This window comes from Cuculus canorus, chromosome 3, assembly GCF_017976375.1.
Source record: "Cuculus canorus isolate bCucCan1 chromosome 3, bCucCan1.pri, whole genome shotgun sequence".
Taxonomy (NCBI): Eukaryota; Metazoa; Chordata; class Aves; order Cuculiformes; family Cuculidae; genus Cuculus; species Cuculus canorus.
In genome coordinates this window covers 100,616,665-100,630,761 of record NC_071403.1, presented here as the reverse complement: position 1 = coordinate 100,630,761, position 14,097 = coordinate 100,616,665, and the positions used below count along the sequence as shown (strand labels likewise).

The 14,097-nt window shown below is 37.7% G+C and overlaps 1 protein-coding gene across 1 annotated transcript in view; it reads right to left on the bottom strand.

Annotated features, from left to right (window-relative positions):
- The window catches only part of PRKCE (protein kinase C epsilon), a 287,221-nt gene that overhangs the window by 177,423 nt on the left and 95,701 nt on the right, over positions 1-14,097 (bottom strand). Inside the window, exon 2 of the mRNA XM_009558110.2 lies at positions 9,958-10,021. Coding sequence (XP_009556405.1) covers positions 9,958-10,021 — 64 coding nt within the window. The remainder of the gene's footprint in view (positions 1-9,957; positions 10,022-14,097) is intronic.

The following is a 14,097-nucleotide window of genomic DNA, read 5'->3' as shown; positions in this document are numbered from 1 at the left end:
TTAATATATTACAATACTTCTTTTTACACTTATTTCAATGGATTCTTGGAATATATATATGCAACTGTAAGCAGATTTTAAGCCTCTACAAAGAAAGAGCTTTCCTAAACCGACTTCTGTTTCCAACTGTACCCAAATTCTTAGCCTTTCAAGATTATAATCAAAAAAATACATAGTTTTTGAGACTCCAGCTGCTTACATTAATGTAGAACTCACTTTAAAAATAGAAGTAGATTTTTAGGCTTTGTTGAAGACAGTAAACATCTGGTTAATTAAGTTCAAAAGAGACACTGCTTCCAAAATTTTCACAACCTCACTAGTACACGGAATGGTCAGGAACATGGCTAGACCGATCTTTAATCTATGTGTTACCTCATCTATTCACCCCCTAGTCAATTAATCAAAATAGACTATACAAAGACTTTTTCCTCAATGATACTAACAATAAACAGACTTGACTACTGTTGGGGAGCATATGGGTAAAGAGGGAAAGGAATGATTCAGAGCACATCACCGCAACAACAAAAGCATAGAGCAAAACATTAACAAATCATAACATTGTATAGGTTATGTACTTTCCAAAATACAACAAAACAAACATATGCAAACGATAATATTAGATGTATTTTTCACATCATATCATTCTATACAACAAGCATCGGATTAGTTGATGTTGTGCCTTCTATTATGAAATAGTAAGCCACATACAGATTTCCAAACGTATTTCTATTTCAAATCTTATTACGAGTTCATGCTTCACTTACACATGAAAACACCACTATAGTTTAAAATTTGATACTGTTCTCCAGTTGTTTTCAAAACACACACTAGGTATGTGCAGTGGTAAAATTAAACATGCTGATTCCAGAGGACTTGCTCAATTTTGTTAGGGAAAAAACCAACATATGGAAATCAGAGCTTTTACTACATGAATGGAGAGGAACACGTCTGGAACACGATATGTATATGAGTTTCATTACTTTTCTATTGCAGTCTCATGCAATTTTCTTTAAACAAGTACAAACTCTTACAGTGCAACACAAAGGCGCCTTTAAACCAATTCCTCTACTAGTGTCTTGCTCCCTGTGAAGCACTTGTTTTGGCAAACAGCTAGAAGCCTGCCAAGAAAAGGTCATCGATCTTTGCCTGAAAAGCTTGAGCCAGCTTTATACAGTAAGGGCTTATTACGAACACACAATGCTTACCAGATGTTCCATCAACTAACTGGATATAATCCAAGGAACAGCTATAAATCTACCGAGAGATGTTCATTACAAAGGCATTTGCCACACTATGTCAAAATTACATAAGCACCCTTTGGAGAACCTCTTCCCTGAGCAGTGCAGTTTCAAAGGATCATGCACCAAGAGACTGAATTGTCACCAAGTACTGATTTGCATTTGGACCAATACCTTTAAAAAGAATTAGGGGTTTGAACAGTTAGGCTGCGAGGTTCATTTCCCCAACCAAATGCCTGTGCCATTACTGAAGTCAGTGTTAACCTGCAAGAGCAAGAACTTATCGTGGACTCTCATACTCGTTATTCCACAGCTCCTTTTAGGCTTTATAGTTACTGTCTTTCAGGTCACACCATGCAGGCATCTGCTTTCAGATCCATGTTACCAAAAGGCAAATTTTTGTCTCAGGAGGAAGACATGACCTACCACATCAAGAAGTAAACACGCACCAGAGTGAGATAAGTTACAGATATCTACTGACAATAACTTATTCTAATACATCATGCAAAATTTATTTAAAGTTCTTCACTTGAGATATGGAAAAGTTGTCTGGCTGAGACATATATGCAATATATGTATAACAACCTCAAGTGTCCATATTGGTTTATTTTTAAATGAAAAAAAAACACCCAGACGCTCAAGAAGCGAATGGGCAAAGATTTCTTCCAGTTGTAAACACAGTCATAAAATAGATTACCAGTTCCAAGAAGAGAAAGAAAGAAAACTAGAAAAAAAATAATTTTGTAATAAACATCCACACTTCAGCACAGAGGTATTTTAAGATTAAACCAAATAAGACCCAAGAGAAAAGACATATTTGTAATTGTCTCGAATTATCCCTCCTAAGAGGAGAAAATGAAGGCATAGCACATCAAGAAAACTTTGCAAATCAGTTTAAGCTTATTTGCTCAAATTTGCTGGTTTTCCTCATTAGTTGTTTGAATGAGTGCTGAAGGGGGGAAAATAATTCCCTAAATCCTACATACATAAAACCAAAGCTCAAAATGCAACAGTTTCTCAACTGATACACTGCATAATGAGTTTTGAAAAGAAAGATTCCAGTTACATTCAAAGTCAGTCCACACCACTGCTTTCTGTTGTTCTGTTAAAGCAAGGAAGCCTACAGAAGGAAAACTGAAAAGCTAGTGTAGTATCCTACCCTTACCAAAGCTATGAATAGAAACATGAGATTAGGCCTTCAGAAGAAGGAGAGTCCATACAAATGTATGCCTAGTTTCTCTGACTGGATTTTTGCTTTACATTATGAAGCAGAAAAGCTCTACAACATGGACACTTCAAACTGTATCTTCCTCAAATATTCCCAAGAGCTTTAGTTTGTGAAAGAGCTCTAACTCATAAATGTACCCCAGTCAAATGGTTGAAGACAGAAATTATTCAGTCAGGTATGCCAGTTCAGCATTGTCCTTTTCAGATAGTTTAAGCTTATTTTAACTCTCAGAAAAAGGTACAGACCTGAGTCTAAAAATATCACGTTCATGTGGCTTGCTAAGTCTTGGTAAACAGCTTCCCAAGCATCGAGCGGCATCTTTCACTTCACAGATACTTTAAATTTTATCCCTGGAAAACTGCCTGCCCCAATGCTACAACAGATGCATTCATGTAGCTCCCTTTCACTCCACCTACAGCTCTGGAGAAGCTGCAGATGTTTCTTTGAGCCAATCTGAGGGTAGCACACTCTGACTCCACCTTGACTCTATACGGCTCTTCCTAAGTCATTTCCAACACATCATCCACCTCTTGGACATTAAAATACAGAGGAAGATAAGACGCGTGTATGTGTTGAATGCTCAATCAAATTTTAGGTTGCAAAATAAGATTATAAGGTCGTCTCTGCAGTGAATCCATTAAGAGATTTTGTGATTCTTCTCTTCCATGTGTTTACCATGAAAGCATAGGTTATGGGTTGTTATACTATTGGTTCTTCATCCTTTTGCTTCAAAAAAAAAAAAAAAAATAAAACAAGAAAGAAAAAGAAAAAAACAATCTAGAAAATAGGAAACCTTAGTAAACAAGTGGTAAAATCAGCACAGAGGGAATACACAAAAATGATCTACTCCTGTGTTAAAATCTTAAAATGTGATTAATCGCAATGAAAAGCTGGTGACCAACGTGAAACTTTCCTTTAGAGAGAGATGCTACTCCTAGGAAAAGGAGAAAAGATGAGCTAGAGATACATCCTGATGGAAGAGATGTATCAGTGGGAATGAACAATATGTACCTTCTAAAAAACTGATAAAAGTTTCATGGAAGAGGCGAACTGCTCTCCACCTACTGGAATAATATTCAGCTGAGGTCTATTGACCTAGTCATATACCAGAAATCCTAAATTAACACAAGCCTTCTCTCACAGCATGTTCAACACCCTTAGATCAGCAGCTGATGGCTACCAGAAGCTATTTCATGGTTTGCCTGATGAATCTTTCAACAGCACCACAAATGGCTCAAAACAGCAATAGAGATATCAAAAAGAAACACACAAAAAAAACCCCCACAAACAAAAAAAACCCCACCAAACAAAAAAAACTCCAAACAAACAAAAAATCCAAAGGCATTAGTGAAAGAAAACACTGCTCTTCACTAAGGCAAATTCACGAAACCACCAAGGAAAAAGACTATCTCCTGGGTGAATGTAATTCAGACTTTGATATTTCTGGGTAAGTACCTTCTGCTCTTCTCTGTTCAGAGAGTGCTGAGCATAAGCAGATCTCCTTTTCTGGGTCCATATAGCATAAGAAGCATAATTAATGATCATGATGATGATGACAACGACAATGACAACTACAAAATACCCTAAGGAACAAAAGCCCTGACAAATGGATCTATTAGGAATTGTAGAGATAGTTTTCAACCTGTGGTGCATTTTCTGCTAGCAGATCTTTGCAAAAGGATGCTGTAGCAAGGAATAGAAATAATTTTTTCTTACTGTATTGATTCTGCCGAAGTTGGATGCCTGGAACAAATTCTGTGGGTATTGTGATTAAAATGTTGTATCTATGTTATAGATTTATCTAGTACGAGACAAAAATGGCATTAAGAAACATACCCTACTTCCATTGACACTATTTTCCTTTTTTCTTGCAGAACTACTGCCACAACTGAATCATAGAATAGTACGAGTTGGAAGGGACCTTTAAAAGTCATCTAGTCCAATGCCCCTGCAGTGATCACAGATGTACACCAATCAGTAATAATTGTATTTGATAAACTGAGAGCCTTCAACTAAATGAGCTAACAAGAACTGAGAAACTTCTTCTAAAACTCATGCAATTTGATTTAAATACATAACCTGATGTAGTCAGAAGTCTAAGGATTTCTTCTTTAGACATTTCAATGCAAAAGACCAAATAACAAACCTAAACAAAATGTTTTGCATTCACAAAATACTGCCACGACTTCAGCTATCAGGCTTTAAAGTTAAATATCACCTTAAGCTGTAGTGATTTATTGCAATTCAACTGCTCACTCTAAAATATGGAATCTGTAATTACATATAAAGACAGTCGTATAATGTAAATTGAGACATCTAACAATCATAATCATTACAAATGATTGAACGCAGTACACAGAAAGAGTTTTGAACAGTTCTTAATTTTTTATTACATTACCTATAATAAACAGGGCTTAAAGAAATCCCAATGCGTCACAGTCATTCTGAAGTCATGCTACAGTTGATTCAATACTGACATATTGCAAATGGTAACTTAATTTGTAAGTTGGTAGAAAGTTACCATTAGAAACTCTATATATTTGTGTCACACATAAACCAATAATTCCAAAGAAAGGAGAAATCTACAATGACAAGTGGAGCAAGGAGGTCAACAGCTTTTAAATACAGTAGCATCTGTCCTTCAGCCTATATAAAACTGACTTTGTTGAAAATGGTTTTAATCATTCCTGAGGCAATTTACCTCTCTTACGCAGTTGATGGCCATCTGTTATGCCAGTTTATAAATTAAATCACTGTGTCATCATATCAGTTATACTTTAAACTTTCATCCTGTATTTGGATTTTGATTAGCAACACTGTTTCTCTTAGATATTTCTGAAATAATTCAAAAAACTTTACTTACAAAATTCTATATGCACTAAAACACATTAAAAAATACTGCCAAAGCATGTCAATAAAGTGGCCAAGGAGTGCACTTCAGTCTGTGGATAATACATATTCTACAGCAACACTGGATTAATATACAAAAATCAGTAAGACCTCAGACAACAAGTAACACTGAAGAAATGAATAAGACAGCACGACTCCTGCTCATCCAAAGACTGATAACAGACACACCTTTCTCCAAATCTCTGGCACAAGTTGAAGACAGGAGACTAAATACCCATGCAATCAATAGATCCAGTTTGTGAAGTAACAGAATACGTATGCTAAGTCTACCATAAATCTACTATAAATCAGTCTACTATAAATCTTGTTTTTCTTATAACTGCGCGTACATAGTGGAGTCACCAGATGTTTGGTTAACAGCAGAACTGACTGATTACAGGCTTTGCAAGTCTGACAAAATATTCTGGCAGAGTAACAACAATCACCCACATTTTGAACGGTCTCCCAAAAGCAAGTTACCAGAAACATTTATTCTTAGAAATCCTATGTGCTTGCATATGGCACAGTACATGGCTCAATGAAGTTAGCTAAAAAAAAAATCCAACTAAAACTACTGGATGCTGTATCAAGTTTATAGATGCTCCAATTTTTTGTCTAACCAAAGTGATTTGTTTTTAAGCTATATCTTGAAGTTCTGAGTGAGCAGTTATCAGTCAACACTTTAAAAATCCAACAGAAGTACCAAAATAATAGACAAATATTTTATAAATAAAATTTTACCAATGAACTGTTGCAGTTTTGAAAGTACAGCATAAGAATGTTCAAATTTTAGCAGAAAAATTTAAATCCTGACTTTTGAGAACATCACTTTCTGTGTGACAAACTGTTCACCAGGTTCTTTTCGTTTCAGCATGTGGGCCACACAGTTCCTACTACAAAATTCACAAAAAATTGCTAAAACCCTCGCTCTCAGTGCAAAACAAGCATTCAGAACACACATGCAAGCTCCAAAACAGTATTACTGTAAAAAGGGCAACAATAAAAACGTTTCTGTTAGGTTTTCTGTTGTAAGGGTTTTTTTATGTACTTTGCTTCCTCTTCTCAGAGTTTAGCATTTGTGTTTTCCAACCTTTTCCTGTTTCAAAGACTAGAATTGAATGGAAGCAAGATCTAGAAAATGAATTTGTTTTCAGATCAAACCCAAACACCTTGAGATATGAACAATCCACGTGAGGTTTGGCAGTGACACAAGATATTCAGTGGAGATCAATCTAAAGTCCTGGGCTCTCCAGTCTGCCCTCTCACAAGTGCCCTGCTGCTGCTGGAGAAGCAGAGCTTCTCCTTCAGGCAGCTTCTGAAAGAAATGTCACAATACTGGAAACAGCAGAGAGCTGGCACAGCTCTGTACAGCCCCATAGATTTGTTTCTCGTTTTTAGAAAGGGAGAAAAACTGCAAGCAGCAAACTGAGCAACTCAACCCTTCTTTCTACAGTTCAACATAAAAGTACCTGACAGATGTTGATATTGATATCTAAGGATGGCTCTCAACAAGTCTGTCTCAATGCAACAAGGAGAGGCAGTACTCTTTACCTCCTTTTGTAATATGCCATATTTCCAACTGTCCCGTAAACCTAAGCCACACAAGTGATGAAAGTCCATGAATAATTCAGTTTAGAGGAGGTGGAAGGAGGAAGAGAAATTGCGTACTTTTGTTGAGGAAGTCAGCTTATAACAATGAACTGGTTTCATTGTTTTGCGATGCAAGTGCAAATAGTGCAGAGGGATAAGCAATCTGGCGGCCAAGACTAAGGGACAATTGCATTCTAAGAGGTATATGGTAACAACATCTTGCGTCAATATTAGGTAAAAACTTAGTAAAACTATTACAAATTTACTGCTTATGAAAATGTTTCTTCTTTATCCATCACTTAGGATTTCATATGTAAAAGTTCAATTTATATAGCAAATTATCACTTGCAAAATTAAGACTTTTGCTTCTTAGAGGCACTTTTAAACACCTTGTCCTTATTAGTTTATTCAACTAATCTCAAATCAATTGTAACAAAACCGAATTTGGATATCTATCTGAAAAACTTTTTAGAAGTGTCAAATAACTGAACTTACATTATTGATTGCTGATAATTAGAAGCCTGCATATATCACATGGAAGACACAAGTTCAAATTTCAGTACATGGAATTACAAGACAATACTGGTTTGCAATTATATACTACATCACAATGGCTGATATTTTTTTAATTGCTTTTTTTTTAAAAAAAAAAAAAGCCCTACTAACAAAGAAAGATGCACCATGATTGCTTCTTCCAGTTAGAATTGTTGCTACAGGTATTTTTATTTGCACAGATTGCCAATTTTTTTCCCCTCCAGAATCCAAGAGAAATAGAAATACCCATTTGCATAGCATGAAAAGAAAGCTACGTACTCTCCTGCTGTTCACAATGAAAACTGGAGTTCAAAAACAAGGTCCTGGTTAACAAACTAGGTCAAGAGTAGCAACTACCTCAACCAACCCCAGCCACCCAAAATTAATGCATTTAGTCTAACCTTAATCTTATGTTTCTTTCATAGTCAATGAATATAGATCAACTACAGTGAACTGCCCCACTGAAATGCATAAAATACATATCGGGTGTATTCTATTTACATGAATATTTATATGCGTATATATACATAGATCAAACTAAACAGGCATTTTTGAAGCACACAGAGTAAGTTAACTTCTGTGTGGGTTAAGTGTTTCTGTTACTACAGAAGGAATCATACAGTTATGTTATACTAAGACAGCTGAAGTGAGAAGAGATTCATCCAAAATTAGCTAGGACTCATCTCTAATCAAGCAGTCTAAAAAAAGGGTTTCATAAAATCATAACAAAACATCATAAAAACCAGTTTACGAACTGTTATACAAACAGCTCAATTTCCCTTGTGAGGAAAACTTTCCTAGAGAATTGTGCAATACTTCTAACACGACACTTTTCCATGGTTATTTAGTTATATGGGAAAGCTCTAAAACTATAAGAGTTCTATTTTATTTTGTAGGCACACCAACTTCTCCAGCATTCTATCAAATTCACCCTAACTAAAGCCTCTTGGTCTTCCCAAGGGCTTCCCATAAGGCAGCAATTCATAAGCTGTTTTCCCTCAGTGGCTTATTTCCAATTTGAGTGCTCCTCTTCAACGCTAATACAACAACACAAAGTCTAGTTCTTCAAATTTCTTTCCAAGCACCTTTCAAATGTCACAGCGTATTGCTCCAGATAAGATAGAAGACACTACCACAGCCTTTTTCTCTTTTCCTGTATAAAAGGTTAAGGAGTTTTAAAGAACTTTTGAAGAACAACATAACACGATTCTCCCTGCCCTTTGACAGTCTGACAGACCTGAAAGCATCTTGTCATAGAATAGTAACATGCTAATCTGAGTATCAATTAACTATCAATGAAAGATTGGAAGAGCATCTACTTGCTCAATGACAGAGCCACACCAATGCCTTTAACCACATTTTAGTTCCATCACTGGCATACCAATCAGCAAGGTATGTGGAAACTACTACTAAACTGCTTTTTTCTTCAATATGCAGAAAGAAAAAAAGGTAGAGCATATCTTACATGGGTATCAAATGTGGCTATAAGATGACATTTAAATAACAGTTTGCTTTGTTTTTAAAATTCTAGACTTAAAGCAATACCTGTTTTTGCAAACTATTGCTAGTAATTGGTCAGAGCTCAGCAATTCATTACGAAGCACAAAATATGAATGCATTCTTCCACTGTTTCTCAACTGCACCAGGCAAAATTCCTTTTCATAGCATATTCTGTTTCAGATCATGTCAGGGTTTATGCGGATCTTCTTTATGTACTGTGAACCAACAATAACCTCATTTAGCTGAGTGCTATGAGCTACTGGGGAAAGCTGATAAGTGAAAATGAATTAAAATAATCAAACTCAAACCAGCCACCCAAACCACTTCAGGAGGCTGGGCTGTCATCAAGAGCATGACTAAGATACACAGATTTGCTTCTTCATAAATTTTCTTATTCCTACCATCCATGACCTGTCTCTGTTCCCACTTAACAGCAGAAAAATATCTTAAGAATTTAATAAATATTTCTCTTCCATCTTTCTTCATTTTTTTTCCCAACATGTAAGTGTTGTGTCATAAAAATGAAAACACCTCTTACCATTACAATGTTTTGGTCACTACTCTACTTGAAAGAGAAAATATTTAGTGGAAAGATATCAAATATTAGGAAAATTTAAAAAGCAAATAAACTCTTCTCCCTAACTTTGACATTTTTATCACTTCTAGCTACATAATGGTTAGCATTCTTGCAATAATAAGAATCAGGAAGTTTCTTCTGGAAATTAATATCACTAAACTATTCTTATTTCATTACTCTCCTTTTAGCTAGTACTGTTACAATCAGTGATTAACATGTTAAGGTAAACTGCAACTGCTCATTGACTTATTGGCAGATACATCAAAATGAGTTCACTTTATCTTGAGCTCATACAGATTAAAGAGGATATTGGCCCAGCACCTCCTCTAATACTTCCATTGCAAAGGCCCTTGGAAGATTTCAGTCATGAGAGAACACAATAAAATATTGAAAGTCCCTACCTTCACCTGACGATCCTGAAAGGTCTATGATGACATACACTCTCCCTTCTGGCTCCAAGTCAATCTGCAATTAAGAAGAGAATTAGAAGAAAACTTAAGAATGGCTCACGAAGCAAGTGACTGTACATGTAGGAAACAAAAGAAGTTTCCAAAACGTGTGAAGCCAAGGTTCAGGTAAGACACATGGGCAGGTCTACAGTTCACTACCAACAGAGTCTCCTTTTGCAACGAGCTGTTGAGGACCCTGCACCTTCCCTGAAGTAAAAAATTAACACTTGGAAAAATTGAACCCAGTGAATCTTACAAATCAAGTATTTAAAGCATTTTTCTGCCATATGTTTATGCCAGTATTTCCAAAGAGACAAGGAAGAAAATTAAAACGTGGTCATATCAAATAACTTTTTTACTGTAATTAATACTGAGCCCAGCTATGCAAATGCGAAAAACAACACTATGACCTATTCAGACCTCGGCGAGACAGAACAGCTCTGGTCACTGAATGGGGGAAATGAACACACAGCTTGTACGGCCAGTTAACACGTGTTTATAATACCCTCTTTGTAAGAAAGAAATACATGCTTTATTGCTCTTTTGTAAGAGAAAGAAATACATGCTTTATCCTTTTTCTCTGAAACACAAAATCTGTTTGTTTCTGCACCATTCTGGTAGCTTGGTAGATTTTAAGGAGTTTTTGCTCTTGTGTAGATCACCTTCTCTCAGCATGAAATACAAGTGCTTGGTATCAAGCTGCAGTACTTCAAGGTCTCGTGGGCTGCGGGAATAAACTAAGTTTAGGCATCGTGTTGAAGAGCTCATTACAAATCCTCCTGTATTTTACCACACATTTCATCAGCAACTCTAAATACTGCTGGATTTGAGTACCTTAATGGTGCTCCACACACTACAGTAAATTTATAAAATTCTTAAATTTGCCTTAAAAATAAAACTGCCAGTAAAACACTTTGTAATCCATAGCTCCTACTGTCACATAGCAGTTGTCACACAATTTCAGAGACCATGTAAAGCAACGCGGTGTACATTAATACTAAAATAGATTAAAAGTATAGTAAGTAAAGCACGCAGATAAAATTACATGCCTGCTGGCAGAGTGTCTCTAGGGGCTTTGTCTGCCTGGGTCCATCCTGTGTCCCACCATCTCAGCCACAAGTGAGCAGCTGGTGGATACTGGGGCAGCCCCAGGCCTGGGCACCTCCCTAGCAATGGGAGCAAGATGAGGCCACCAGTAAGGATCATGGGAAGCTGGAGACCAGCCCTGCTGTGGCATTGCAGGGACAGGTGCTGACGACCTGGGGGTGCTGAGAGGAGGGCCGAGACATGGACACGTTGAGGGCAGCCCTGGGGCTGGGCAGGGCCACTGGGGTCTGTTGGGTCTGTCGTAAATTGGAAGAGATCCACCAAGGATCATTGAGTTCAACTTCTGTCCCTGCACAGGGCACACCATGTGTGTCTGAGGGTGTTGTCCAAATGCTTCTTGAATATTGTCAGGCTTGGTGCCATGACTGCTTCCCTGGGGAGCCTGTTCTAGCGCTCCACCACCCTATGGATGAAGACCCTTTCCTGATATAGAATCACAGAATCTCTAGGTTGAAAAAGACTTTTGAGATCATCAATTCCAACCGTACCTGTTCACTACTAAAGCATATCCCTAAGCACTTCATCTGCCTGTCTTTTAAACACCTCCAGGGATGAGACCAAGACTGCCATGTACCAAACCAGGAGAGAAAACAGGAAAAGTAGATGTGCCCCCAAAAGGCCCTTCTTTCCCGAAATAGATAAGCAGCGAGATTATAGGTCCTTCTCAGTGCCAGACTGACAGGATGCAGGGCAAGAAGAGAACGTGCCTCAGCACCGAAGTCCAGCCAAGCCCTGCTCACCATGGGCAGCACCCTCAGAGCTTTCCTGACTTTTCAATCGCACGTGGTGCTTGTGGCTGTGAAAGGCTACCTCTCCTCTCAGCCCACCATAGCTCTCCTCCTCCAGTGCCACGTCGCTTCGCTCTGCCACAACAGGGGAAGGTGGGCCGGCCTCGCCCACATCAGCGGACAACACCCAGCTGCCTCCTGAATCACAAGCGACATCAGGGTATGGTGCTCAGCCAGAATAAGATGATAACCAGGAGATCACCAATTCACACAGATAACTTGGGAGACCAATCTGCTAGGCTTTGCAAATCAGCAAGTAAATGAGGAAAGGAAGGAGATGCCAAAACATCTGGGCTATGCTAGTCTGTGCCTGTCTGCGTTCACCAGGCATGTTCACAAGGCCACCTTTTTTGTCCCCAGGATTCTCTCACCACCAGAGAAGACCTTTACAAGAAGAGCACCTCTGATGCTTCCCTCTTTTGGGCCACAGCTGCTGAATGCATTGGGGTGATGCAAGCTCCTCCCTCACGAAAACAATTCTATGCCATTCAAAAGCAAGCCAGTAGAGGAGTTCACAGGTCTGGCTGATGTCATCGGACCAATAGATCAAGAAAATTATCTCAGCAGCTGTACTGTAAATAGATGAGGCAGGAAATAGGTGTTAGCAAGGCCAGGGGTTACTCAGAGGAGAGGAAAATGAAAGCGTGGTTGAGTGTTTTTCCATAAATAAAGTATTGAATAATAAGTAAAGACATTTTTAACGATTTCTGAACTGGCAGCATGAGTTGGGAGGGGTTGTTTTTAAATAAAGCTACTGGTTCTGAAATACTGCTCCTTTCCCTTTGCAGTTTTCAAATAAAAAAATATTAGAAGATCAGAGGCACAGGTGCATGAATAGACTTTGATGTCTATGCTGAAAGAGGCTTTTGAAAACCTGCTATAGCACTCAACAGATGGCTGTATTAAAGACAGGCATGTTTAATGCTCTGTTTGTATCAGCACTATATTGTTTGGTTAAGCTTTCAGCAAAACACTATGTAGTTCAAACCACAGTGTGCACACACACACACATGAAACCTCAACACCCTCCCTCAGAAGAATAAGGCATCTGAAGCAGTTGGTTATCCCAATCACAAAATCTCTCTTCTGCCCTTTTAGGTACAAGCAGCATTGGAAGCAACTCAGGAAAAAGACTGGAGCACTGATTCTAAGTTTTCAGTACCCATCAAGTGGGCTGTTCTCATATAAAATTTATTAGAAATGCTGCTTACCAATCTTGGTTTGGAATTTTTGATGACATTCTAAGCAGAATGAGCTAGTTATAAAAGGGATTGTCTTTTAGAAAGAAAGTATACTTCACTCTTAAAATATTGTAATATCAATGGGAATGAAACAGACGCATTCTGTTTTTAAATTTACGCATTCTTATTTTTAAATAAGAATTTAAAAAAAGACGCATTCTTATTTTTAAATTTACAAAATAGCCATGTTTAATTCCAGTGAGTGCCTATGCTGGACAGCTTCATCAGTCACATGAATTAGTAGTTTTGCCAGAAGTCAGCAGCTCAGCTGCCTCAGCTGACCTTACATATAAAAAGAGCACCCTCCAAAAAGCAGAATCCCTAAACTGATATGTATCCTTCTTTTGATCTCAGGTCTTTCATGTATCAAAGCAAGTACAGAATAAAAAGGACTGATTCATACGTAATTTTGCATAAAACATTTCTAATTTAATGCCTAGAAACACAATGGTATAAATAGGTCTAAACCAGTCAAGATTACTAGAATATAAGCTGCATGCCTTTTCATTCAATCTGCACATGAAACTACACTTGAAAGAAAGTGAGTCCATGCCATGTAATTTTTTAAATAATAAAAGATGCATACAGCACAACCTAACATTTCCATGGATTTTCCACTGAATGCCCTGAAAGTTACCGCATGTAAAATGCCCTTAGACATAATGTAACCAGCAACAGAAGACCGGCCAAATTCAGTGGAATATAACAGACATCCTTGAATGCAACAGAAATAGTCTGATCACGGGAGTTCTGATTCTGAGCCTTCTCTTTGACTAAAAATACTTCTCTCTGAATGCAGCCAAGTATTTATACATGCAGAGAGACACTATGAGAAGATGGCTAAAAAGACATGACTGTTCAAAAGGAAAACAGGAATAAGGCAAGATGCAAACCAGGGACAGGACAGAGGAGTTGCTAGAAGAGCAGCTCTGCTGTAAGCAAGACACACTGCAAAA